Source organism: Manacus candei, unplaced genomic scaffold (assembly GCF_025592945.1).
Source record: "Manacus candei isolate 608988 ecotype Guabito, Panama unplaced genomic scaffold, ASM2559294v1 h1tg000086l, whole genome shotgun sequence".
NCBI classification, from domain to species: domain Eukaryota; kingdom Metazoa; phylum Chordata; class Aves; order Passeriformes; family Pipridae; genus Manacus; species Manacus candei.
The window spans coordinates 1,472,521-1,500,355 of NW_026138134.1; the positions used below are offsets into that span (position 1 = coordinate 1,472,521).

The following is a 27,835-nucleotide window of genomic DNA, read 5'->3' on the forward strand; positions in this document are numbered from 1 at the left end:
TGGCAGCAAGAACAGTTTATCTGGGGAAGGACAAACCCCTCCTGGGCTCCCTGGGAGGGTCCAGCAGGGAGGGCTCTCTGTGCCTGCACCTGGCATCTGTCTGTGCCCGTTCTATTCCGGGAGGAAGGGACACAGCTGAGCTCTGCTCCGGCCCTGGCAGCAGATGGGACACGGATTCCGTGCTCGTTTGTTTGGCATGAAAATGATGGACACGGAGGGGGTGAACACTGAGGAGCTTTTACTGGCATTAATTTCCCCTCTTACCGTGAGTTTTTCTTCTCACTCAGGGATAAATCTGCATAAACGTGGAGCGTTAGAGTTGTCATCCCAATTGTCATCAGGTGTTTTATGTGACAGGTGGCTCGGAATTCCTGCAGAGTATTTCTTTCACTTTTGGGCAACAGGAAGAGACTGTTTCCCTGGTCAGGGAGCTGCACACAGGGATGTGAGGCACTGCTGAGTATTTGGGGAATGAACGCAGAATTGTGGAAGCATTTGCTTCCTCTGTGGGATGAAAACACTTATTTTATTAACCTTTGGCTCTGTCTGCATTCAGTTTTCATCTCTAAACCCACACAGGATTTGTGGACCAGGGTAAAATTAATGAAGAACCTATTTCAAGGTTAGGATTTTTTGATATCAACCCCCAAAACACTCATCAACCAGGACAGTGGTTTCTCAGCCTAGTCCATGGTTGCTGTTCATGCATACTATAAAAACCCAGTTTCATTCATTCTGATGAAAATCCCATAAAGGAAAATATACTGAAAGAGTGATGGTCAAAAATATGATGCATTTGCACTCCTAAAATGCAGACTGGTGTTGCTGAATTTGCACATTGTAACTGCAAAAGGCATGAAATCCTTAAAATACTCCTGCAATGGTCTTATGCTGAATGAGGAGCTTTATGAATATTTCAATTACAAGATGAGGCTTGAAAGGATGGAGTTGTTTCAATTTTGAATCACCCTTCCTTAAATAACTTGGCCTATTTGGTATGAAATGAGACTCAGTTAAATCCAACAGCCCCTCCACATGCACTGGGTAAGAATGGAGCCTCATGAGATGGAACCACCTCCCTGTGCCCCTTTACTGCTTGGGATAGACCAGCCATCCCCTTGGGCAACCATCCCCCTTGTCATCCCCTTGGGCAGAACCCCCCTGTTCAGATGCCTCAAGGCACTTCCCCTCCTTGTTGTTATTTACAGTATTTGAGTGTTAAATTAAAGGCTCAGCTTTTTGCTGTGCAGTGCTACACCTGCCCCCCTCTGCATCAGGGATAGTGGCACTGCAGCAAACAGCACAAAGCCATTCTTATTCTTTTGGGATTGAAGAGATACCCAGGGAGCAGCAAATATCACTGCTGAGCTCCTTTGTATACCCAGGTACAGAGAGGGCACTGAGTTCCTGCTCTGTCCTACTCAGAGAGGGACTAGGAGGCAAATACTTTGTGAATACACTTCATGACCTGGTTCTGACCTCACTAATTCAACCAAAATATAGAATTGATTCTGAGGAGTTACTCCTGGTTTTACTGGAGTTAATTAAACCAGGCTGTTGGGTTTTTTCCCTCATTCAGATCAGCCCACTGAGATGGATCCTCTACTTGCTTGTACAGTGACATTCAATGCTTGTTAAACTGAAGTAGCTCTAAAATTGCATTCAGATCAGCACATGAAATATAGATTTCAGTGGAACTTTAGATTTCATGCTTCCTGGGAAAGTAGTTGCATGTTTGTTCTACCTGGTTCTACCTTAAGCAGGACAACTCAACAGTCCTGCAAGGCAAATAACAAACTTCCTCCATCAAAGTTGCAGAATCGGGATTTATTTTTTAGCTGAAGGGATTCACCAGCCCCAGTTGTTCAGCAGAGCCTTTGTGTGCGTTTTCTTATGCACAAGAGCATCTAAAAATGCAACTTTCCCCTCCATCCCCTAAAGTATCTCCACATTTCCCTGAGAGAGAATGACCACCCAAAATGAAATCAGAATATGGCCTTGACTTCTTCACGGAATAAAATGCCAGCAGTAAGTTCTGCTGCTTCTCACAGCCTTCTAGATGACCAGGCACCCCTGGATATGAAGTGTCACTCAAAGCAGACTTTCAGTAGTTAATCACTGTTCCACCAGCCTTGAAATGGAAACCCTTTTCTGCATGGACTCAAAGCTTGTCTGGTTTCCCCGTACCTTAATTAAGCATCTTCTCCATCATCTGCCAAACTGCTGCTTAACACATCCTGGCAACCTGCCCCTCATATATTGCAGCAGATATGGCTGGCAACAAGCAGAGCTTATCATGGGGTATTAATTACTTGAGCATAAATAACATTCCCTCTTCTCTCAGCTTCATGATCTGCTCTTTCTCATGGAAATATATTTGTAATAACGAGAGAGACAAAACAATGAGGCAGTAAATTTAAGCCTAAAATGAGTGACGAGTTTCACAATGAGTGAAAGTTAGTTCCAGGCAAAATAAAATGAGAAGTAAATGTGCAAACAGCCACTTTGATTAACCACTGGAACCAACTGCCAAGGAAAGGCCGGATTTTTTCATGATATCACAGAATCCCAGAATATGCTGAGTTGGAAGGGGCCCGGAAGGATCACGGAGTCCAACTCTCAGCCCTGCACAGGACACTCTAAAAGTCACACCATGTCCCTGAGAGCATTGATATCTTCAGATCAGCTTAAGAAATATCCTTTAGTCAAAATAAGGAGTCTAAATAAGCATAAATATAAAAACTCATCCAGGAGAAAAAAGCACACAAAGCACACGGGTCAGCTTGGCCATCCAGGAGCACCAGTGGCACTGCCCAAGACCAGAACAGCTCAAAGGCTGGGCCTGGGAAAGCAAAGGATGGAATAAACTCAGTGGGTGTGCAGGGATCCCTCCCACTGCATTCCCAAGCCCTCCATGAAAGCAAGGAGAACACAAAGCCTTGCTGGGAGCAGAGCCTGCTCATCAGCTCTCCTGCCACAGAAGTGTTTCCAGCTCCTGCCACAGGGAGGAAAATAAAGCACCAGAGAGGCAGCTTTTGGTTGCTCCAAACCTCTCATTAATGCCTGCAGGTCACAAACACACCTGGGATCCCATTCTGCCTCCAGCCCCGACTCTGACACATGTGCTGTGTGTGCCAGGCAGGGTTTAGCTCTGGGCTGTTGGGAAATCATCTCAACGTGTAGTTCTGCCTGTTGGGAAGACAATTTATATGTATGTGGAGGCACCTGGACTCGTGAGGAATAATAAAGCCCTCAGGGGGTGTGTTAAAATGCAGGATTCAGGCAGGAATGTTTGTGTTTGGGAGTATATTCTGTGTACACACACAACAGAGGCAGCTCTGAGAGCTGCTGTTCTGTACAAATGCATAAGTGGCTCCTACAGAAGTTGTGGATGGATTCTGTTGTGAATTTGGCTTATCAGTGATACATTCATAAAGCAGATGTAATTATTCAGTCTTTTGAATATGTATTTTTAGCTTGTTTACTGGGTGCATTATGGAAATGTGAATGGTTATTTGTGCATGAATAGTGTGTTTACAAGTTATAAATGTTTCTTGTGGAGTATTAGTTAATATTTTTTTAAAGTACACTGATGAGTGTCTAGTTTATATTGGATATTTATGTGGGTGGACATATCTATGTGAGCTATTTGAACTCACATAAGAGATGCAGACTTGTATTTAAATGTTCATTAAAACAGAGAGTGGGTCTATTATGTTTTTATTCCCATGGTTTATTGTCCTTGTGGAACAGTGGGGAAACTGATATAATAAAGTGATATAATTTCCAGAGATGACAATTCTGGAAGAGGTGCTATCCCTTCCTTTCAGAAAAGTTCAATATGCCCCCTAAATCTCTCTTTGGGATAGATTTCAGGAGAAGGACAACCCTGGAGCCTGCCTGCCATGCTTTGGAAAGGGTACAACTGGATTGTGTCACCAAACCCAAAAAACTGATGGCCAGGCTGCACAACTTGAAAATATGGTTTAAAAAATATACAAAACATGGGGTGCACCCAGCTCTAGGGGACACCCTCCTCCAGATCTGCCCAGCTCATTGAGGAATGAGTTGTGTCTCCAATTGTAGAGACCCAGGGAAGTTCTGTGGCTGCTGCTCCCACGGGCACTGCTGGAAGCACTGACTTAACTTGGCCAGATTTGCAGATTCCAAGCACAGAACGAGGTCATGAAACCATCAGAGCTCAGAGCTGCTCCAGGGCTTTGAGAGGGGAGAAACACCTTCCTTGTCTCCCATCCCCTGCACTGGGATGCATTTTCACCCTGCTCCCCAGCCCAGCCCTCAGCAATTCTCCAGCCAGCAGTGTCTGATGTGGCACAGCCGGAATTCCCGGTGTGCAGGGCTGTGAATTCCCAGAGCTGACAGTGCCAGGAAGGAGCAGTTTTGTGTGATGAAGTCTCGAGGGCAATGAGCAGAGGAAAGAGGGGTTTGGATGTCTGGAGGTGGTTCCTTCTCTCTGGTTCCAGCCAGGAAAGGGAAGGTGTGCAGGGAATCCAGGGCCCTTCGCAGGCTCTCCCAGGAGGGACCCATCAAACCCTGTTCAACTGAGCTGGACAAGGCAGCTCGTTGGGAGGGCTTACATAACATCCTCTGAGAGCTCAAACTGCCTCTGCCTTGCACACATCCTTTGCAGTTCTACTTTCCACTCCCATCTCCTCTGTTAGTTCACTGCAGCTACGGAGTGAAAAAACTCTGAAAACTGGTTTTGACACATAATTATCTTGCAGAGGTAGGGGGAGAAGAGAAGGGATCAGAAAAAGAACAAACCCTTCTAAGAATCTGATTTTTCTCCCTGTTTTTTGCCCCCTGTTCCTCTGAGGCTTAGGATGGAAAAAGAGGAAGCTGAGCAGAAAAACTAAGATGAGATCTTTGGAAAAACACTGTTCTCTCACAGTCTGCAAGATGCTTTCTAGAACTGACTAGTGTTTCAAATGAAGTTACTTCACTTGGAAAGTTCCTGTGTAACATAATGGTAATTCCTGTATCCTGGAGGCCAAACTGGTTGCTGGTTCTTAACAGGGGATTAAGCACAACAGAATCATGTCGTGTTCATTCTGTCACCTCCTCAGAAAAAAAGAACAAAACTCAAATTTCTCTTTTATCTACGTTCTAACAATCCATCTCTAAAGTATCTCTGGTCCCTATAGATAATATTCTCCCCTTTGTTTCCATGTCAATAAGACATATTTCCAGTTTAGCTTGTCTTTGTATTAATATAAAGAGGTAAAACCATATTTCAGGTCCCGAGTGTGCAGCTCAGTCCATCCCTACTACAATGCACATTTATTTCACAGTCCACTCCTATATGGAAAATAACTCTTCCATATTATATATTCTTCATTCCATTTAATAAAGAAGTACTTCTGCAGGTGTCTTATTTTTTCCACCAAAGTTTGAGAGATAAGATTTTCCCCAACAAGGCCAGTTTTTTCCTGTGTTGTTGGAATTTGTGGAAATCTTTCATCTCACAGACTATTTTTCCTCATTCCTTTTCTGGACAGGACAAGCCCCTTTGGAAATCTGATTCTCTACCCCTTCTAAAGATCAAAACTGGTGGCTTCAGTTGTGTCAGTGTGTGTTCCCATTACAGGAACATCAGCATCTCAACCTTTATTTTAAATACATACTTTGCAGAAGAGCAAAGAATTTTCTGAATTACTCCAGGGACTCTGAAAGTCCAAAACATTTCAAGTCCCAGATAGCTACTTCCTTTATTTGAAATCATCACTTGGAACTGAAACTGGAACATCCAAGCCAGAAAAAAACCTTCACTGGGGCAAGATCTAAATTTACTCAGATCATGGGTAGCCTGTGAAAGGTGTCAGAGATTCCATGAAGAGATGACACAAAGCACTTCAGTTGGAGAAGACAAAAAGACAAAATGTTGGATAAATATGCTAAAGGTTTGCAGGGAAAGCTGCCCCGATCACATCAGATTTTGCAGCAAATAAATCACAATGCCTGTGATCCTGGAGAAAAACACTGAAATCTATTTGTAAAATTCATGAAGGCAAAACACTTCACTATATACAAGAAGACTTTTTTTTCTTTTTCTTTTTTTTTTTTTTTTTAATTTAGCTGTAACAATGTCTACAATACATTGACTCACAAATTAAGTGAAGGTATGAAATCACATTCTTCATACTGAGATGGGCCATTCTGGACTTTTTGAACCCCCTCGGGAAGGAGAAGAGTTCTGAATGTCCAACGAACACCTTTTGAAACAACCAGTGGTGGGAATTTCAGTTTTACCGGCGGTGAGATGGAGTGAGCCTCGTCCACAGGGATCAGAGAGCCTTGCAGGGGGGAGCAAAGCCTCGCTGTACAGAGGAGAGGGAGGGGACCAGGCACTGCTGTGCGGGGCTCGCCGGGCTGGCGCGGCAGGAGCAGAGCTCGGGACACAATCCCAGCCTGGCTCCCGGGCAGTTCCCGGCTCTCCACACCAGTCTCCCAGTGGGTTATACGGGCACCTCTCCTGCTGTGCCATTGGCTCCATCCAATCCTACCGGCTCCCTGCCTTCCTCCTCCTCCTCCTCCTCCTCCTCCCGGGCTGTCTCTGCCTCCCTGCCCCCGCTGAGCAGGGTGGCACCGCAGAGGTGGCCCAGGAGCTGCCCTTCCCGGCGGGACTCGGCCAGTTCCTTGGCACAGCACACGGGGGTGTTGGTCTCGTAGGTGCTGTGGAAGCTGTTATAGTCCACCTCGTAAAAGTCCTTCTCCAGGGTGAGCACGGGGGTGAAGCGGTGTCCCCACAGCACCTCGGTGTCCATGTAGGAGCTGCGAGCCTGGCAAGTCATCCCTGGGCAGAGAGAGAGGGATGTTAATGCAGCGCTGGCTCAGCGCTCACCCGACCGCTGCGCTCCCCTAAAAGCACTTTCGTGTCGTTTCCAGCCCTGGGTGCTCCGGGACACACGAACGGCTTCGCTTAACGAGCCTCACACGAACAGCTGAGCCCCCCGGGAAAGGGGCGGATTCCTGGGATTCCGTGCCCTCCGCTCCCTGCCCCTCGTGCTGTGCTGCTGGCACCGCCAGGGAATGGGAATGGGAATGAGAACGGGAATGGGAATGGCACGGGAACAACCCCCGGCCCGGCCAGGGCACCCCAACCCTGACCCACAGAGCCCTGAGCAGGGGGAGCCACTTCCCTGCCCTCCCCCGGGTCCGACCCCATCCCTCCCCAGCTCCAGCAGGGCCAGAATTCCCTGGGAAGGGAAGGTCTGGGAAGGTTTGGGGAGGGGAGGAGAGGAGAGGTTTGGGAAGGGAAGGTTTGAGAAGGGAAGGTTTGGGAAGGGAAGGTTTGGGAAGGGAAGGTTTGGGAAGGGAAGATTTGGGAAGAGAAGGTTAGGGAAGGTTTGGGAAGGTTTGGGAAGGTTTGGGAAGGGAAGATTTGGGAAGGGAAGGTTTGGGAAGGGAAGGGAATGTAGGATCTGCAGAGCGTGTCATCACGTGGAGTGATGGCTTATCGAAAAAATAATAATTTAAAAACTGGACTCTCTAATTGGATGAGCCGAATTGTTCATGGCAGGTGGAGACCCCCGGATGTTCAGCCACAAAGTGACAGGGCCCCAATTCCTCATGACTGATGGGACAAACTGGCTTTTAAATACCTCTGGAGTGTCCAGTCCCATGTTTTAATGGATTTTGGGCTGAGTGAACAGTGGACAACAGGAAACTGATACTTGTTAAGCTGCTTCTCAGCCCCAAGGATCAGAGTTTATTTGCTTTGGAAAAGTTTAAAGAGAAGCTTTGCAGAGCAGGGATAAGTGTAACTGTGAACAAATCCTCTTGGAATCACCGGCCAATGTCAAGGTTGACTTTTCTTCCAAACGCTTTTCTTGGGTTTGTCCTAATTATGTTATGATTTTGGAATTAATTCTGGTGAAATTTGGAAAACCTGACCTGACAAAGTCTTCCCACTGTTCTCTTGTGGAGAGTAAGAGATTGGCCTGACTGGAATACATTCAAAACATGTACTTGACCCAGTTCCTGGTCAATACTTCCAAGTCTAATTCCTGCAGCCCCAAGCACACAGACAGAAATCTAAAGTAAAGGGGCCAAAACGTTAGATATTTCAGGGCAGAACAGATCATCTATTCCCCCCATGGGAGCTCAGCTGAGTGACTGAAATCTCCGAGTAACCAGAAAACTCCTTTCCTTTAAAAAAAACCAAAGCACCTTGGCAAAAAGATGAATATTTTGTTCTCGTAATTGCTACAGTCCATTAAAAGACACCCACACAAGCAAGTGCTCTGCAAAACTTGACTGGTCTCTTACTGCTTCCCTCAGTTTAAAGCTCCCAGGCCAGGATGTATTAGTTGCTTTTGGTTCTTGAAAGGGGAAAAGGGGGACAGTGGCACACAGAAATCTCCAGCTCTGTATCACAGACTGAAAAGCCAATTCCCCCCCCAGGATCTGCAGGAGGATTTGCTTCTGGGCAGGAACAACAAGTGCAGTGTTAGTCACACTGTTCGGCTTCCTGGGCCGGAAGGAACCGGGAAGTGCAGAGGCTGCTCTGAAAAATAAAATCAGGGGAGAAAAAAACCATCCCAGGTGGTGTTGCCTTAAGGAGAAGCTCTTCCAGAAGCTTTTCAGGGAGCTCTCAGCTGTTGCTCTAGAACTAAAGACCAGAGCGAGCCCACTCCTGACGCGGTGGCACCACAACGTGCAGCCTCTCCTGCCTGGGCTCCTCAGCCCTCGAGGGGAAGAGGTTAAACCCCTCACTCCTTTGGGTCTGCTCAACACTCAGGCAGCCCAGGGAGTCCGAGGATCTCGGAGTCCTGTTGATCTCTGAGTCCTGCTGAGCTCTGAGTCCTGTTGGTCTCTGTGTCCTCCTGATCTCGGAGTCCTGCTGCAGGTTTTCTCAGGAGATCTGTGCCACTGACTCTGCTGAGCTCCCTGGGCAAAGGCTTTTCTCCCAGGCTGTTTGCATGGGCTGCAGGGATAATCCCATTTCCCTGATGCTGCCTTGTGCTGGGAGGCCAGAAGGTTGGAAACCAGCAGCACATGTATGTGCAGTGAGGAGATGGTTAAAACAAACCAGCCCTTTTTCCTTCAGACAGAGCTGGTTTTGCATCAGAAATCCCAAACACCTCCAGGTGTCTTCTCCAAACCCAGCAAAGCAGGAGAGGAGACCTCAGAGGCTCCAGGATCAGTTCTGTGAATGAACCAGCTCATTCTTATCACAGCCTTTCAAGTGCTACATCAAAGCGTCCTGGAGAAATCCCCAAGGCCAAGGTGGGGTGTCCCTGTGAATGTGGAGGCCTGAGGCACTCTAAGGAAACTCCTGCCTTATAATCCCAGCCTGAAATAGCTCCTTCCCTAGGGGGGTACCTGACAGTGAACCTGAGCTCCAGGGACACCATCCCAGTTCTCCTGCTGTAAGTATCCAATTAAAGCAGGAACAATAGAAAGCTTTCAGCAACCAAATCCTGCACACTGCCAGCTTCCTGCAGTAGCTGCTTTCTGTAACCCCAGGGGTACACTGAGCCAGCACAATAAGACAACTTGTAATTGCTCCATAATCCCATTCAAATATTCCTTTTTAGCACATGTGCAGTGGTGTTTTAATTGCGTGGGGACACAGTGCTTGGCAACTCCTACATTCCCCAGTAAACAACAGCATTGTCTCTGCTTCAAATTCCAATAAGTGCCTGCTTTGCAGGCTGCCCTGTGCTCTCCAGCCTGGTTAATTAATGCATCTGTAATGTCCCCAGCTAATTATTGCCTCTGTAACTCCAAAAAGATGACAGAAGAAGTGTGGAAACAATAAACCTTATTTTTATTAAGAACACATGGCTGCAGCCACTTGGCACTGGCACACAACGTGCCCCATGCCCTCCGTGCTCGGAACATCCCAGTTCCAGCTTCCAGAGGGGCACAGCAATTCCCTCAACTGAGATCTCTCATACCTGGCTGTGTGTCTCTGCAAAAATCACCTGCTTAATTTCAGAAGCCTCGTTTATCCGAGTCCATGGGGCGTCTGGGGCGTAAGGAGTCACTTTTCATAGAAAGCAGAATCACAGACCATCTTGAACTGGAAGAGACCCACAAGGATCGTGGAGTCCAGCTCCTGGCTGTAAACAGGACTACACCTGGGTACCACAAAAACTTTGACACTGCTGGTCTACACCTCTGCAGTGGCACCTGTGCAACCCTGAGGCACTGACACCTCGGGGAGCACGAGAAATCAAGAGAGATTGCAAACTCCCCAGGTTTTTTGCAAAGTTAATCACAGGATTTATGGCCCTGGTAAAGGCTGTTAATCCTTTCTTAAAGTGGATTTAACTACCTCCATAACACACAGAGTTATAGAGAAGAGGTATTTGGTGACTTGGGTGTTTCATTTAAATAACCTTCATGCCAAAAGAAAACAGAATCCCAGAGTGGTTTTGGGTTGGGAGGGACATTAAAGCTCACCCAGTGCCACCCCCTGCCATGGGCAGGGACACCTTCCACCAGCCCAGGTTGCTCCAAGCCCTGTCCAACCTGGCCTTGGACACTCCCAGGGATGGGGCAGCCACAGCTTCTCTGGGCAACCTGGGCCAGGGCCTCCCCACCATCACAGCCAACAATTCCTTCCCAATATATCATCTAACCCTGCCCTCTGGCAGTGGGAAGCCATTCCCTGTGTCTTGTTCCTCCATCCCTTGTCCCAAATCCCTTTCCAGCTCTCCTGGAGCCCCTTTAGGTCCTGGAAGGGGCTCTCAGGTCTTCTTGGAGCCGCCTCTCCTCGAGGCTGGACATTCCCAGCTCTCCCAGCCTGGCTCCAGAGCAGAGGGGCTCCAGCTCCTGGAACATCTCCATGGCCCTATATCCTCATTTTCCCTTTGTCAGCCTAAGTAGATGTTCTTTAAAACTTACTTAAAGTCACAAAGATTTATATGTTTCAAGAGTATCATGTTTTCTGGATTGCAAGACCATTAGAAGTTTCATTTTCTCCTAAACAATCTGGTTTAAAAAAATGTGTACAATCCGTCAATTTTGGAAAATGGAAATGGTTTGTGAAATCTTCAGCTGTCAAGTTCTGGTCGCAGCTTTGTCATCTCTTAATTCAGCAGCTCAGCTTTGGGTTACAAACAAAACTCAATTTTAATTGAAACCAGAAAAAAGTTTCGTACAAAGTTATAAGCAGATGCATCAAGTTTTCAATAAAGCTGAAAACCAGTTCCAGGCTTTTTAGCTGGAGACCAGGGGACTGTCTCCTGGTTTCAGGTTCTGCAATAAACATTTCATAGAGTTTTAATGATAATTTCATTATAGCAGAAGAAGGGAATTTTTTGTCCGTGGGCTGAAGTCACAGATCAATAACAGAGCTGGGCATGTTCCCGTTTCAGGCAGCCAGAGATCCTTCCTAAATAGCTTCTTTCTGCTTCTCAGCAGATGCAAAGATACAAAATATATTGGGCAGTGTATGAAAGCAGGTGTTTCATTACAGCCGAGAACAGAGAGTTGCTGAGGAAACACCGGTGTGTGAAATCATGTCAGGGAACTCTGGCACATAATGAGGCCCTTTGCTGTCATCAAAATCAGCTGGATCAGGCAGCTCTGGTGTTCCCAAAGCCCAGGGATGTGGATGCTGCTGGCAAAACTGGGATCCTGGGAATGGGGGTGCTCAGAGTGTCCACGGAGCTGCACAGCCCAGAATGCCACAGGCTGTGCCACTGGAGCAGAGCTGAGCCTCCCCCTGGGAACTGCTCCTCATCCCCAGGGCTTGTACACCCTGGAAAAATACCAGCTAAAGCCAAACCCCGTTATCCCAAATCTACTGGTGTTTTCAGGTGTTTGCTTATCTGGGATGAACCACCAGGCTCTCCCCAGCTGTGGGAGGATCCTTATCTATGGCAAACATCCCATCCCAGCCAGGACCCTCACTGGAGGTCTCATGGGAGAGCACAAGGGCACCACAGGATATTTTACAGGATATTTCCCAGCACATTCTGAGCTGGAAGGGACCCACAAGGATCATCGAGTCCAACTCTTCAGCCCATACAGGGATGGAACCCAGGAGTGCCCTTAGCCAGGGGATTTATGGCCCTAAAGGCTGTTATGCCTTTCCCTAGAGTAGACCTAACTCCCCATTTTGGGTTTGAGTGGTACAGGCACAGTTACAGAGAAGTGGTGTTTGGGCACTTGGGTGTTTCATTGGAGTAAACTTCAGGCCAAAAGAACAGAGAATCACAGAGTGGTTTGGGCTGGAAAGGACATTTTAGTTCAGCTCATTCTACCCCTGCCATGGGCGGGGACACCTTCCACTAGCCCAGGTCACTCCAAGCCTCGTCCAACCTGGCCTTGGACACTCTTCCAACCCAAGAAGCCACCACAGTTCATTCGGATCCCATCGAGGGCAGAGCTGAATCTTCAGTTCTGCTCCACGGCCTGAACTTTCTCAGGGGACAGAGACATCCCGACCCCTGGGGCTGCCAAGACAACATTTTTCATCAGCCTAAAATTAACTCTGCTCATTTAAATGCCAGGGAGCTCAGTGATTATCTGCTGCTAAAATGTCATGTGGGTGCTGACTGTGTGCTGGCCAGCTTTGCTCTCTCTGCACTTCAGACACGGATATTGCTGGGAGTGATCCCACTGCTCTGCCCTTGGCTGAACACCCTCTTGTATCCAGGGTGACTTTTCCCCTTGCACTGGCTGCTCTGGAGCTGTTCTGCCCCAGGAGCACAGGGAGCTGGTGTTCTCAGAGGTGCAGTCACAGTGATGGAAGTCATAGGACAAGTCGTACAAATTTTAAGTTCTATGGCTGTAATTAAGCAATACATGTCTTTCAATTTGCATTAGCATATGGTAAGTTGCAAAATTTATTAGCCCCTCTGCGTTAATTAGACCAAGGAACACTGTAACCTCCAAAAAGTCAATATTCCTGCAACTTGAAAAGGAATATTAGAAGGTAGGAGCATGGTCCTCCAATTATTTGTGCTTGTCTCCTTTAGAGGACATGGCTGGGCTTGGTTCACTTTGATTTTTATGCCAGAGGAGAGTAATAGGATTTTAATTTGTCTGAATGCTCTCCAGGCATGCAAAGCTCCCAGGCACTGGGAAAAAATAAAATAAAAGGACCTTATGATGCAAAGACCTTGGATTGAAGTGCTGTGTCTGTGCCAGGCACAGCTGGAGCCCCAGCTCACTCCAGGGGATTTTAGGCCCCTCACAAGGTGTTTATAGTGACTGCAGAGGCTCCTGAGATACCAGGCTGCAAACCTCTGCCCCTGGAGGACAATCCAGCTCGTGGAAGGAATGACTTGAGACATCTCCCTTTTCCCTATAATTTTTTAGGCAGTTTCTGTAACAGTTCTGCAAGGTCCTTCTTGCAGAAAACTTATTTATATGCAAAATGCAAAACAATCCAAGACAACCTAAACCAGATGATGAATGCACAAAATCTCCATTTAGTAATTTCACCCTTCCTTTGTTCTCCCATGAAAATCATGATTAATATCAGCATATCTTCTGTTGTGACTTCTCCAATTGGCCCTGTATTTACAGTCAGGAAATTGTATTCTGTCCTCTGTAAAGGTGGATAAATTGAGGTGTGAAAAACCTGCTGTTTGCCCAGAGTCTCCCAGGGACAGGAGGGGTTAATTACTGCTAATCATTAAATCACCTTTTATCACACAGATCTAAGCCAGAAAAATAAATACCTCTCCTTACATAAGAGTTTATTAAGACTTTATTTAGTGACTGGACTAATCAGACACTTGGAGTGTCTCTTGTGGCTTATTTCATGGTGGTGGGAAAAAGAGGTAATGGGAAGAGAAGGTTTGGGAAGGTTTGGGAAGGGAAAGTTTGGGAAGGTTTGGGAAGGGAAGGTTTGGGAAGGGAAGGTTTGGGAAGGGAAGGTTTGGGAAGGTTTGGGAAGGTTTGGGAAGGGAAGGTTTGGAAAGGGAAGGTTTGGGAAGGGAAGGTTTGGGAAGGGAAGGTTTGGGAAGGTTTGGGAAGGTTTGGGAAGGGAAGGTTTGGGAAGGTTTGGGAAGGTTTGGGAAGGTTTGGGAAGGTTTGGGAAGGGAAGGTTTGGGAAGGTTTGGGAAGGGAAGGGAAGGTTTGGGAAGGGAAGGTTTGGGAAGGGAAGGTTTGGGAAGGGAAGGTTTGGGAAGGGAAGGTTTGGGAAGGGAAGGGAAGGGAAGGGAAGGGAAGGGAAGGGAAGGGAAGGGAAGGGAAGGGAAGGGAAGGGAAGGGAAGGGAAGGGAAGGGAAGGGAAGGGAAGGGAAGGGAAGGGAAGGGAAGGGAAGGGAAGGGAAGGGAAGGGAAGGGAAGGGAAGGGAAGGGAAGGGAAGGGAAGGGAAGGGAAGGGAAGGTCTTGTAGGATCTGCAGAGCATGTCATCACATTGTGTGATGGCTTGTAGAAAAAAATAATAATTAAAACCATGGGCTCCCTAATTGGACGAGCCAAATTCCCCATCACAACCCAGCTGACTCTGCCTCACAGGGAGGGGGGTCTGAATCCCTCCTGCTCTTGCCTGTCCCAGCAGCTTTGCTTTGCACACCCTGTCCCATTTGGGATCAGGAGGGAAGGGCAGAGCTCTGGCTGACAGCACCTGGAGCTGCTCCTTCCACAGGATGGCTCCAAGATTTTGTTTGCAGGCAGTGGCACCAGGAGTCCATTCACTCCTTTTTATTGCAGGGCAGATTTGGGGGCAGCTGAGCTGGCCAAGTGTCCCTTTCTGCTCAGGCCAAAGGGAATGAATTCCCTGGAGTCATCCCTGGCCCAGCCCATTAAGGATTCTCTGGGAGTGTTGCTGCTGCACAGGAGCAGCACTGGGATCAGAACACTTTTCATCTATACTGATCTTGTCTTTACAGTGCCCCTTTCACTGCCAATGATCCCAAAAGATCTGCCGAGAATCTACCCACCCCTTTGGCCTTTTATATCCTCCTGGGGACTCCCAGTGCCTCACCCAGACTCAAATATTGATGGGAAAGACCCACATCCATGGGCTTTGTGCCACAGCTGGTTCTGTGGGAGCAGCCCCGAGTCCCTGGAGAGCTCTCACTACAATAACACAATGTTTATTGTGTTTTCCAGCAAAATAACAACATCACATTTTAGCCTGGCTGCTGTGCTGCTGTTCTTCAGTGTGTTGTTATTCAGGCTTTTGAAAATTCAAGTAAACTTGAAAACAAAAACATTGTTTTAAACCACAGTGTTTTGTTTTGTAAAAAACAAACAAACAAAAAGACCAATTACTTGAAGGGTGTGAACTCCTCAGAATTTACTCTACACTTTTCACTTGAAACTATTTACTGTCTTTGCTTTCCACTGGATCAGAATTAAACTTAAATGTCAGTAAATAGAGCTACTCGTTTGAGAAGAGATGATACGTTTCATTTGTAATATGTGTGTGGCTGGTTAAATCTACTGAAAATATTGCTGTCCCTAATTATCAGTGAAAAGTATTCACACTTTTAGTCAAGACATCACACTTAAATTTCTTGTCATTTATATGTTGCCAATCACCTTTTTCACCTGTTTCCAAAATACCTTACAAAAAATACAGCTGTGTTTGCCCCAGCACTGGCTGCATTTATGGTGGGATTTGCTGTTGTCTGTACACATGGACTGAGTTTCCATTAATTTTATTCCTGCCCACAAGTGCAGAGCTGAGCACACAGGACTCACAACCCCTCGTGCCCCATGAATGGAGCTGGATATCCTGGCCAGGGAACCCTGTGGTGGTGGATCCTGATTTTTCATAGGGGTTACTAAGGAAACAAATGATCTGCTGTATTTTTATACTGCCCTGACCCAGTCCAGGCTGTTAGAGTGCCATGATTTAACAGCAGTCCTGCTGTGAGTACATGACACCATCCCTGGGAGCAGATGGGGCTGGCACAGTGACATGGGAAGGGAAGAACCTAAAGAATTTTACTGGAGCAGATTTTAAGGTATAAAGGTTGGGATTAATATCCCCCAAAGTGCTTTATCAGTATTCCCAAGTGTGAGGATGAAGCAGGAAGGCACAAACAGTCTCTGCAAGAGACTCTCCTTGTGACAAACCCCCCCTGCCTGGCTGCCATATGTCCCTCAGAGCCCATCCCAGCCTAGAACTGGCTCACGGGATCACCTGAGGTCCATCCAGCTCTGGGTTCAGTGCAAACTGCCTCTTCCAGCTCCAGTTTTTCCTTTCCCAGCCTGGCTGAGCCCAGCATAACTCATTTGCACAGATCCGTGCAATCCCTCTGGGACAGGAGCCCATTTGTAAGGCAATGTTATTCCTATGCCATGCTTTTAACTCCGAGGTTGTTATTGATAATGACTTCCTCTCACACAGGCTGAGCTTCACTGACAGCAAAGGGCTTCAAACAGAATTGATGGTGTCACTGTGTGACGAGGAAAGAGGCTTTGGACAAACCAGCAACATTCCATGCTCAGATTAAGAGGTTCTGGTCTCTAGTAAATGTTCAGGCTCCCAGATAAGCTGCCATTACAAATCTTTGCCTTTGACAGTCTTTTCCACCCACCCCTTCTTTTGCCAGTGCTCTGCTGGGGGAGAACATTTGCCTGGCAGTGCCAGATAAATTCCATTTCTGCAGAGCAAACTCCAGCCCTGGTGCAGGGTAACCTCTGTATCATCTCCCAACAGCTCTCTCTGGAAAAGTCCTAATCACCTCCTGACTAAAGCCAGATACTGGGACACTGAATTAGCTCTCTCTGTCTTTAAAAGTAAAAGTCTGGGATGCAGGAATTTGAGACTCCCCTTCCTCAGGCTGTTAGGACCCTAACAAGGACAAATCTCAAGAAGAGAATAATATTCATAGTAAGCAAAGGCCAGAATTTGTGAGACAAGGTGCTGGTACCTCCAAGTACTCGTACCAAGCTGAAAACCCTTGCTAGTGATTCAGAGAGAACCTCATCGAGATGGAAAAAAAAAATCCAAGCACCACCTTGGGTTCACAGGGCCACCTCAAAACTAAAATACTCAAGCACCAAGGGGAAAAACAGCTTATAAAAGCTTTTTTCCCCTCGGATCAGTTCTAAGTGATTATAGGCAGCTCCATGACCAACTCCTTTGCCTGAATCCCAGACTTGTACAAGGAGTTTGAAACACTGCCCCAGGAGCTAAAGGACCCACCTGCCACTGCTGGTTACCTCAGACCACAACTTCCCACCTGACTCAGTCACAGGATGTTGTCCCAAGAGGTTCTCAGTCCAGGTGACATGGACAGTAAAATCTCACTGCCAAACTGCCCTCATTTTACCTCTTTCCTCCTCAAAACTGGGACTGATTGTTGATTCTACGTTTCCCCATCTTTAGACAGCACTTCCCTCCTCAGAGCTGCCTGACATTCCCCTTCCAGCCCCTGATTCCACTGAGGCACCCTGGGCTTGGAAGTCCTCCCTGAAGAATCTCAGGGTGTTTAAATACCCTCCCCATGCTGGAAGAGCAGCAGGAAGAGCTGCCAGCTCCTCCTCACCCCCAGAACAAAGGAATGGGCTGCAAGAGGTGAAATGACCTCATGGTACCAGGACTTTTAGAGCCACCCTCCTCCCAATCCAGAGCCTGGGAGGTCCCTGTGGGAAGGAGCCTGGAGGCCTCTGTGGCCATCCATGCACTCACCCACCTTTCCACACTCTGGAAAGCTGAGGCCCAGCGCTTTTCCAGATTTATTGTACATGGACACAGCCTTCTTTCATCACCTGCCACAAGCACCCCCCTAGGAGGAAACTGGGAATGGGTTGAGGAGATCTCCTGATCTGCCCATTACACAGCTCTGGTTAAGCTGTTAAACAGATGCTGGGCTGCAAGAGGCACAACAGCAGTTTCTGTATTTTTCCTCTTTGAGCTCCTTTTGCAAATACGTGTCCTGCACCACGTGCAAGTCATTCAGCTCCAGCACGTGCTGGTTTATGGGACACAGTAAGACCTGGACACTTCACAGCCTCCCTTAAAAAGCAACACCACAGCAATACCTAAAATAGCACAGTTACAGCCAATTATTAATACAGAGGAGAAATGGGAAAAGATTTGTGCCATGAATTTTGATCACAGGAAACAGGACCACGAGAGACCTCAGGAATTCCTTTAATCCATTCCTTTTTCCCATGGATCAATTCTAAGTGATTATGAGCAGCTCCACAACTGATTCCTTTCCTGAATCCCAGACTTACAAAAGGGGTGTGAAACACTGCAACAGGAGCTCGAGGACCCATCTTTTAGTGCTGGTTATCTCAGAGCACAACATCCCACCTGAGAAGGACAAAGGACCCTGTTCTCAGTCCAGGTGACACTGGCAGTAAAATCTTTCTCCAAACTGCACCTTGTTTTACCCCTTCCCCCCTCCAAACTGTGACTGATTCTTGACAGATCCTTACCTGTTGCTTCCACCATCCCTTCCAGGATGACCACAATTTCAAACTCCTCCTTCTCCAGCTGGGTACGAGACATCTCCCAGAAGGGGCTTTTCTCATTGATTTCGTGTGAGATGATCAGAGGCGACACCAGGAACAACCTGTCATCTCCAGTGTCAAATCCCACGTTGATGTCCGTTTGGTTCAGGGGAATAAACTCTCCTTCTTTGGTCTGTTTGGACTTAATCAGTTTGGCTCTAATGGAAGCCTCGACAATGTGGGAATTGCGGAGGTCTCCAACCCGGAACATGAGACAGAGCTTCTCGTCCCTCATGGAGATCACGGCGTTGTTGGAAAACATGAGGGTTTCAGCCCTTTTCTTTGGTTGGCTGATCTTGACAAACATGCAGCCCACCATGAAGGCGTTGACGATGGAGCCCAGGATGGCCTGGATGAGGAGCAGCACGATGCCCTCGGGGCACTTCTCCGTGATCACCCTGTAGCCGTAACCGATCGTCGTCTCCGTCTCGATGGAGAACAGAAACGCGGACACAAACCCGCTGAGGTTTTCCACGCAGGGGATCCAGTTCTCATCTTCCAGGTGGTCCAGGTCTCCCCGGATGTAGGCGATGAGCCACCATATGAACCCAAAGAACAACCAGGTGATGGTGTAGACCATGGTGAAGACCAGGAGGTTGAAACGCCACTTGAGGTCCACGAGGGTGGTGAAGAGGTCGCTGAGGTAGCGGTAGGTCTCCTGCACGTTGCCGTGGTGGACGTTGCACTTGCCGCTCTTCTCCATGTACCGCTGCCGGGGCTTCTTCCCCTCGGCCGAGATGAGGCGCGTCCGGTCGGTGGCGATGGGGACATCGTCCCGAGCCTGCTTGGGAATCTTCTTGGGCTCCCTGGAGGTCACCCCGATGTCCATGTCCTGGTTCATGAAGATCCTGGAATCTCCAGCCATGGCTGGGCTGCAGGACAAAGAAATGCGGTCTAAGATGGAAGGAAAATCGCTGAGACAAACCCCCTTTTGTGTCACTGTCTGAACCATTAGACCTTGTTCTGGGAAACACTTTGAGAGGGTTCAGCTCTTCTCCCCCAACAGCCACTAGTTAAATATGATGCTGCTAAGTTAAATATAATAAATGTAAATAAATAATACAGCAAATATATAAATATAATAAATACACAAATAATTATATGATATAAAATAATTATCTATAATATGGATTATAAATAATATATAGTTAATATATCCATAATATCTATAATATCTATAATATATATAGATAATATATATAATTGTATTATATGTAATTAATGATATATAATTATATACAAATAATTATATAAATAATACAACATATATATAAATATAATGAATATATAAAATATAAACAATGATATATAAATAATATGACAAATATATAAATAATGATATAAATAATATAACAAATATGCAGATATAATAAATATATATAAGGATATAAATATATAAATAAATAATGACCCTGAGATGAGCTCTGTGGGTTAAAACTTGGTAGTAATAACACCAAGGTCAAGGGTTCAATCCCCTGAGTGTGTCATTCACTTAAGAGCTGGACTTCATGATCCTTGTGGATCCAACTCAGAAAATTGTGTGATATTCTGTGATATTCTGTGATTCTGTGAAATATAATAAATCTAAATCTAAATCAATACAATGATGTGAAGTTAAATAGTGATTTATTATCCACAGGCTCTTCAAACATCAATGAGCTGCCAGTCAGTCCTGGAACCTCAGAGAATTTGGTGATGGGCAAGGTTGGGAGTCAGGAAATAGTTAAACCTTGTAACATTTTTGGGGGTATTTTTTTGTCCTTAGATTTTTTTTGAACACCAAATTTGCTTGAGATCAGAACTAGGAACAAAGTCAAGATACATCAACACGTCTGTTCAAGAGGGACTGGAGTTTTTTGATGCCTCAGGTTTTGGGTGCATATCAAGAGAAACCTTAGGAATGAACAGAAAATGCTGAGCACCACTGCCTACCTAAACCTCACCACAAGGCTAAATTATGCATGAAGGTTTCCCTCAGAGTCAGCAGAGAGAGGCGTCTCCAGGGATAATTCAGATTTCTGAAGTTTATTCTGTGAGCCGGGGCTTCAAATGTGAACCAGACCTTGAATGGAGCATCTGGAATTCCACATGGGCGGGTGTGATGGATCCAGGCCTGCTGTTAGTGGGATCTCAGAACTCACCCCTGACATTAGACAGAATCACCAGGCACTTATTAAAATCCCACTGCCCACATGCAGAGACACAAATAAATAACACAAAATGATGGCTGCAATGATTTTTGCAGGTTATAATGTAACATCCTGTTTACTAAGATGATTAGATACTCCTTTAAAAAATGAGAATCTTGACTCTGGATGCAGGGCACAGACAAAATCTCCATCAAAGACTCCCTAAGCAGCCTTAGGGATATCAAAGATAGAGCAGCAATATTTTCTATGGCATTCATTCTCTGCATTGTCCTCTGCAAATCCTATTAAAACCTAACTAAATCTATTACTGCTCCCTCTATCTTTAATCTTCTTATGCTCCTGTGAATGAGAAAAGGTGTAGAGCTACAATTAAGAGTATCTTGGGAAAGACAATTTTAAGACCGAGCAAAGCAGCTTCATCTTTTCGGTATTAAAAAGCACGAAGGGTGGGCGGGAAGGAAGCAGAGGCAGGATGAATAAATGAGGCAACAAATTTCCACTTCCATTCTGCTGCAGCCAAGTCTGGTTAACAGCAAGGAGTTACTCTGAGCCCTTGGATAAGTCACCATCAGTCGTGACTCCAAGGAAGCAGCCGGTTGCTGGAACCATCCCCGCTGGCCCTGCTCGCAGGAGCCCAACCATCTGTCCCAGCCCAGCCCCAGAGCTGCTGCACGCTGGCACATTTGCCTGCTCAGAAGGTTTTGGGCCAGGGCTGAGCCACAGGAAGGGGGAAACAATAGGGGATCAATAATGCTGGGATGATCAGTTAGGAGGGATCAGCTTTGCCACCCCACTGCAGTGATCCCGGATAACCCCAGTGCTGGGTGTTCCCTTTCTCCAACAGCAACACCGAGGATTTGGACAGACTATTCACCCCCACCTCTGTTTCCATCCCTCCTAGAGGCAAGACTCCCAAGAGCTGGCTCATGGGGGATTTAGACACATCTTTTTTCACTGCCTGTTGCAATGGGAATCTCCCGACCCCTCTGCACGGTGGTGTTTGTCCCCACACACGTGTAAAGTGCCTGCCAGAGGCTGTCAAACAGTAACTATCTGTCAAATAATAACTATCTGTCAAATAATTAGTGTCAATAATGACATTGACTCTCACTTCACATGGCAGAACAATCACACACTTTTTTACCCCCTCTTTAATAGGAAAAGAAGCCTCCCATCCTCTACCTGAAAGGGAATCAGGTAGCGAAGAACCTCTTTGCTTTCCTCTTGTGAAGATCCCTCTTGATATATGTTTGCATTGATTGATTAATCTAAAATTACTCCTTTTGGATAAAAAGCTTTTAATCAATCTAAATGTAAAACCAGGTAAGTGTAGCATGTTTTCAATTTTAAAAGGACTGCTTTAAAGATAATTTTATTATAAAAGTTATGTTTGAAGCTGAGTTTCACTGGCACTAAGCCAGAAAAAGCAGTTTCAAGACATTAATCTAGTGTAAGGTTTCATCTTCTAGGTTCATACCAAAGAGACCAAAAGGATCTGAAAACATATTAAAAAGAACAGAATAAAAACAGTCTAAAAGCCTAAATCCCTGGAAATATCACTCTGGTGGAGCAGGCAAGAGGAACTGCCCCTTAATGAACGTACAGAGAAACCTGCTTTGACTAAACAGTCCAAGGACTGGCAACATCCCTTTTGTAGTGCTACTGATCTCCAGCAAGAGGGCAACTGAAATCTTTCTGGAAACCTTCAGGAACACCTTAGAAGTGATCCATTAAAGCAGGAACATTCCTGCTGATTAAGAACTTCACTGGCGGCTTCAGTGGCAACACAATTCCTGCTGATGTTGAATCCTAAACTCTCCCCCCGTACGAGAAGTGTAACCTCAGTATGTGGTTACTGGAAATAATTGAGCAGCTGAATTTTTGCTTTAGATTCTTTAAAAAGAATGATCTTGGTCAGCAGTTTGAGCACAGCTTTGGGTGGCTGCACACCAGCCAGCTCTCTGCTTCAAATGATTTTCTCCAAAAGTATTTTCTCTCTAATTCTGAGCAAATCACTGCTTTCCCCTCTACCTTAATTCCCCAATGGTAAAATTTGTGATATGGGCATGAACAGTCTGTGAGATCCCAGGCACAAGGAAATTTGCTGTCACTCCCTTATTATTATTTTAACTGCCCTGGAAACTTTAGCACACAGGACAAGATGCTCAAAAAGGAGCACTGTAAGGACTTGGTTAACTCCTTCCCCATGTAATAAACTACCACTGCTGCCAAGCATAAGCATCTTTCCCACAAACAGGTAATATGTGCCAGCACCTCCCAAAGGCTCAGCCTGCAGTCTATAGATCCCTGCCCCTCCAGCACAGAGATCTGGGAGGCCAAACTGTCTCTTCCAGTCACACCCCCCGTCCTGTTCCTCTGGCATTTCCCATCTTTGGTTAAACGAGGCCAGGATAATAAAAATGTCACTTTTTACAAAGCTGCCTTCCCTGAGGACAGGCTGCTGCCCAAGGAGCTGTGAGTCAGTGCATTATCACCCTGGCAGAGAGGCTCTTTATCAGCCTGGCTGTTGTTGAGCCGCTGCCCAGATGACAGAGCGGGGCCGGCGGTGACATTTCGGGCTCTCAGATCTGCTGAGGAGAGTCAGGTTGGGCTTAGGGGAGAACCTCTGGCAGAGCTGCTCCAAGCCCTGCCTGGCCGAGCTGAGGTCCCTCCTGACAGCTCCAGCAATTTGCTGAAGACATCACAGAAGGTAAAACATGAAAAGTCTGCAAGAAACTTTTTTCCCTGCTGACCAGGCAACTTTTTTTCCCTTTAACCATTTCTGATCTCGCTGAAGTGAACACCAATTTAACTGGAGATAGGATTTGCTGCTGGAGAGGACTAAACCGGAGTCAGGAGGCGTTTAAAGACATGAATTTGTCATCAAATTTGTGTAAAAACAGACTTCTTTTGTTTCTTTTAAACCTGATACCTGTGTTTTCTCTCATTATGAGAATAATTGAGCAACTGTTCTTTAGCAAACCTCCCACACCTTCCCAAAACAGAATTTTACTTAACTCTGTCGTCTTTTTTTTTTTTCCAGACAATGAGCCCTGTACTACTCAACAAACAATCAATAATACTAAACAGATATTACTGGAAAATCTGACCTGGTGGTTTTGCTGCCCTTTGGCCCACACCATATCAAACAAAGACAAGGTTGCTGTGCCCAGGTTCCTCTGGGCCACATAATTCTTCTTTGGGTCACACTGCTGCAAGAGAATGAAATTCTTAACTGGCAGGCACTGATAATATGGGAAAGGTGGCAGAAGAATAAAGCAAATGAAAGCAGCAGCACCCAAAGAGAATAAAAGAGTTGGCTGCTGAACATTGAGTGGTAGTGGAAAGATGAAGGAAGAGGAAGAAATCTTAGGAAAAAATGGCCTTTGACACCCTGAGGATAAATGACTGTTAGACAGGTACTGACTTAGGTGGGGCTTTGATTTCCCTGAGAAAGGCACCTTTCCTTCTATCCTTTTATTTAGTTTTACTTACTTTTATTTCCTGCCTGTGTATGACTGAGACTGAACAGTCAACACCACCAACACCTTTTGACACATGCAAGAAGAAAGGCAGGTAAATTTTGTGTAAATCACATAATCTTTTGCTTTTCTGACTTCACATTAACAGAGATTGTGGTGGTGCCGCTTTGGGAAGTGCCTGGGGATCCACAGGTGGAGGGGGGGCTGAGAACGAGTTTGCTGTTCAAAACCAGGGCAAAAGCTTGAAAGAAACTGCACAGGAAGGGAGACCTGGGGCACTTCACTAATAAATGGGGTTCAAAAGCTTCCTCAGCCCAATATTTCCTGCTCATAACCTCACCCAGCACTGAGGGGGGACGATGCCCCTCATTTCCTCTGCGTTTTTGGTGTCTCAATACTGCTTTCATCACACAAAGGAGTTCCTCTGGGGCTGGAGGAGACCCCCCCAGTACACAGACTGGGTGACTGATGGTCCTCATGGAGCAGGAGGACTCTGTGCTTGTCCCAGAGCTGGGCTGCTGATGGCTCCTGTCTGCCCAGAGTCCATTTGGCTCAGAAACACCCAAACAGAAGGTGTTCTGTCTTTCCAAACAAACTCCCTCTGGCCAGGGAGCTAATATGACACAAAGAAAGAGTCCATGGGCATTTGTACTTTAATTTTACCTGCTAATTACCTCCCAATCCATCCTTCTCCCCAGCAATGCTGGATAGTCCCAGCTCTAATATCCCTGAGCCCTTTCATTGTCATTTGTGAGGTACCAGTGGGACCCTTCCAATCCCAGAGTATCCAAGTGTTTCCCAGCATTCAACACAGGTTTCACAGGCTTTCAAATTCTATTTATGTATTTACCAAGAGCTGTGGAATAAGGAAATGTTCTATATCCCCTATTTCAAGATGGGGAAGTCAGTCACAAAGATGCTTCTTCCAGACTCATATTAGGAGTCTGTGGCAGGGCAGGGAATTAAATTTAGCATTTCCAAAATCCTAAATGAGTTCCTGTAATCACTGTACAACTCTTTTCTCCTTTCCCCACTCCAGCAGCAGTGAATACAGTCCCTGCCTGCTTCAGGTGTGTCTAAAGATTGCTCTGCAGAGCCTACACAGCCTGATCTATCAGCATGAATAACTAGGAAGATTATTTCTAGTGCCAAGAAAGACAGTTTCTGTTCTCTCTACAGATTTCAAATAGATTTTTCCCCCACCTATGGACTGAAGCATAAAAAATCCCACAGATAACACGAGCTCTCAGTTGCCTCAAATATAATAACTTCAGACCTATGCAGAAAAGACCAGAGAAACTAAACTGATGAGAAGATGCACTGGGGTAGGGTTTTTTTACAGAAAAAAAGAGATGAAAATTAGAAAATGCCTTTTGAGTTGTCATAATGATCCTGGTGTACAGGCTTTAACAACTTGTTATAGCACAAAGACTGAAGAAAATGGAGTTTCTACAGGATAAAAGGTATCTCCTACTTGCTGTGCCACAACTGCATAGGGTGGATGGGAGGATAAAATCCAGGTAACTCTCAGTTAATTATCTTATACTTCACTGCATTAAAAAGTCCCTGTGCAAAGGATGCAATCACAATATTATGCTCCTAGGTGTTTTTCTTAAGTTAGAACAGATATTTTCTCTACCAACAAATAAAACCTGAAAACAAACCAATTTGATCCTTCCACCTCCAAGGGGGTGACTCTGCCTGAGGCACTTTGCAGTCTCTCTGTCTCTGCCCTCTCACCCCAGTCTCTATTTTTAGGGGCACCTTATGTCATCACTGAAAATGTGACTGTTGTCTTTCACCCAACACTGAACAAAGAAAAAGAGACACCTTTGTCCTGATAAGACACTCCTGTCTCTGCTGCTGTTTGCACACAGCAAACATTGTGAATATTGGGGAAAGCAGAACCTCGATTTTAAGGGAAAATTCTGCCCCAAGAGCACAAACATTCCTGTTCTCCATTGTTTAGGAATTCACCATTACAGCACCTGAGAATCACTCTGTAATTGGCAGCTGCCTTAAAAAAATACAATAAAATTGTTTGTACCACTTCACACTTCCCCAGTACCTTGCATCCAAAGAGTTCACAGATGAACTGACCAAACCCAGGCTCTTTTTGCCCCAAGGCCTTCAACCCACTGCAGACAAGGGTCACAGAGAGACAAACCAACCTCACACAAACTGCTGGGGCAGTGCCAGTGCTCACCCCACACATCCAAGGGCCTCTTCTGACCTCAAACCCAACAGAAAGTGGGTGACATATAAAGAGTCTGGAGATTTGCCTCAGAACATGACTCCAAAACTCTGTTTGCCTTTTTTTGGCAAATAATTGGGCTGGAAATTTCCAGAGATGGAGAATATTCCCCCAACACAAACACTCTCCCCACCTGCCACAGGAGATGCTGGTGGTTTGGACTGGTCAGAGTACAGGTGAGAGAAGCCAGTTTGGTTTCCCTCTCAGCTGCTCTGCTACAAACCCAAGGTCTACCTAAAAGGGGTAGGAGGAAGGAGCTGCGTGATGCCAGAATCCCCAAAATCAGATGGTAAGTTTTTTGGGACAGGGCCACTTTCTGCCAGTTCTTCATTGGCTCCTGAAACTCTCCAGTCAAAGCCAAGGGAGCTGTACAAAAGTGAGCATGGGGCTGCCACCCAGCATGTGCTGAGACAAACTGGAGGGCTCCAGGCATCTTTGTGAGGGATGCAACAGGACATGGATAAAAAAATCGGTCATGTTTTACCTCCCAGAGCCATGAACCCCTCAGGGATTCCCAGTGCAATACATTCCCTGTCCCCTCCAAGGGCCGAACGTGCCCCTTCATCGGCTGAAGACTGGGTTCCAGGGCTCTTTAAACTCTCAGCTCATGGGCAAGTATCCTGATTATGAAAGAATTTAATCTTTGACTCCAGATAAGGATTATGGAGTCACTCCATGCATTTCAGGGCTGCTGACTGATCAGTCTCCCAGTGCCCTTTGCATTCCAGTGATCTCCTCTCACCCGAGCAGGGTGGATTTTTTAACGTGTATTCCTGCAGAATCCCTTTCTGAGATCTGACGGTGCTTTTGCCCAAGACCGACATCCCATCCCTGGTTTCCCACAGAGTTGCCTGGCGCTGGGGAGTTGGACAGCGGCACAGCTCCAGCTCCCATCGCGGCGGGTTTGGGGAGTCTGGCGCTCGGCTGACCCAACATTTCACCTCAGTCCTCCTGCCTGCTGTGCTCCCGGTCCTTGGCAGCCAGCGGAGCGCAGGAGGGAGCTGGGATAACAAAGGAAATGCGGTGACTTACTCGCTACGAGCGGCTCGGCATCAGTGTCGCGCCCTCGGGGGCAGCCGGGCGGGAGCGGGGCGAGGGAAGCGCGGCTGGAGCAGCGGCCGGTCCATGCCATCACCGGCGAGCTGGGCTCGTCCTCGGGTCCCCGCGCTGCCTCCTGCCTCCTTCCCTGACAGGAGAGAACATTTACGTGGCACTGAGGATGAGGATGCCCACGCCCCTGTCCCCGGGTATCCCTGATTTCCCTGCTCTGCTCCAAACCCTCCGCTGATGCGGAGATACTTTTGCCTCTCCTCTGCCTTCCTGTCCCTGCTCCCGCCTCTCCCGTTCCAAGGGATTCTTGGCGGTATAAAGCTTTTTAAGGGCTGGGGCAGAGGGGAGGGAGGGGAGGCTGCGTGTGACGGCGCCTTATCTGTTGTGAATGAGCCAGAGCGGAGGTGGGGAGGGAGGGTGAGGGAGGGGTTTGGGCGCTGCCGAGCGCGGGGAGGGCTGGTGAGGAGGGGGAGAGGCGAATCCGAGCCC

General features: G+C 46.7%; 1 protein-coding gene across 3 annotated transcripts in view; it reads right to left on the reverse strand.

Annotated features, from left to right (window-relative positions):
• Window positions 1-6,475: 6,475 nt before the first annotated feature.
• Window positions 6,476-27,835, reverse strand: part of KCNJ5 (potassium inwardly rectifying channel subfamily J member 5) — a 54,044-nt gene continuing 32,684 nt past the window's right edge. Inside the window, exons 1-3 of one of the 3 annotated variants that reach the window (XM_051812458.1) lie at window positions 27,329-27,826; window positions 18,336-19,282; window positions 6,476-6,814 (exon numbers count right to left, since the gene is read on the reverse strand). In XM_051812458.1, coding sequence (XP_051668418.1) covers window positions 6,477-6,814; window positions 18,336-19,275 — 1,278 coding nt within the window. In that variant the 5' untranslated portion in view covers window positions 19,276-19,282; window positions 27,329-27,826 and the 3' untranslated portion in view covers window position 6,476. Of the gene's footprint in view, window positions 6,815-18,051; window positions 18,211-18,335; window positions 19,283-27,328; window positions 27,827-27,835 lie in introns of those variants that run through there. The other 2 variants (XM_051812460.1, XM_051812459.1) reach the window with 2 other exon arrangements.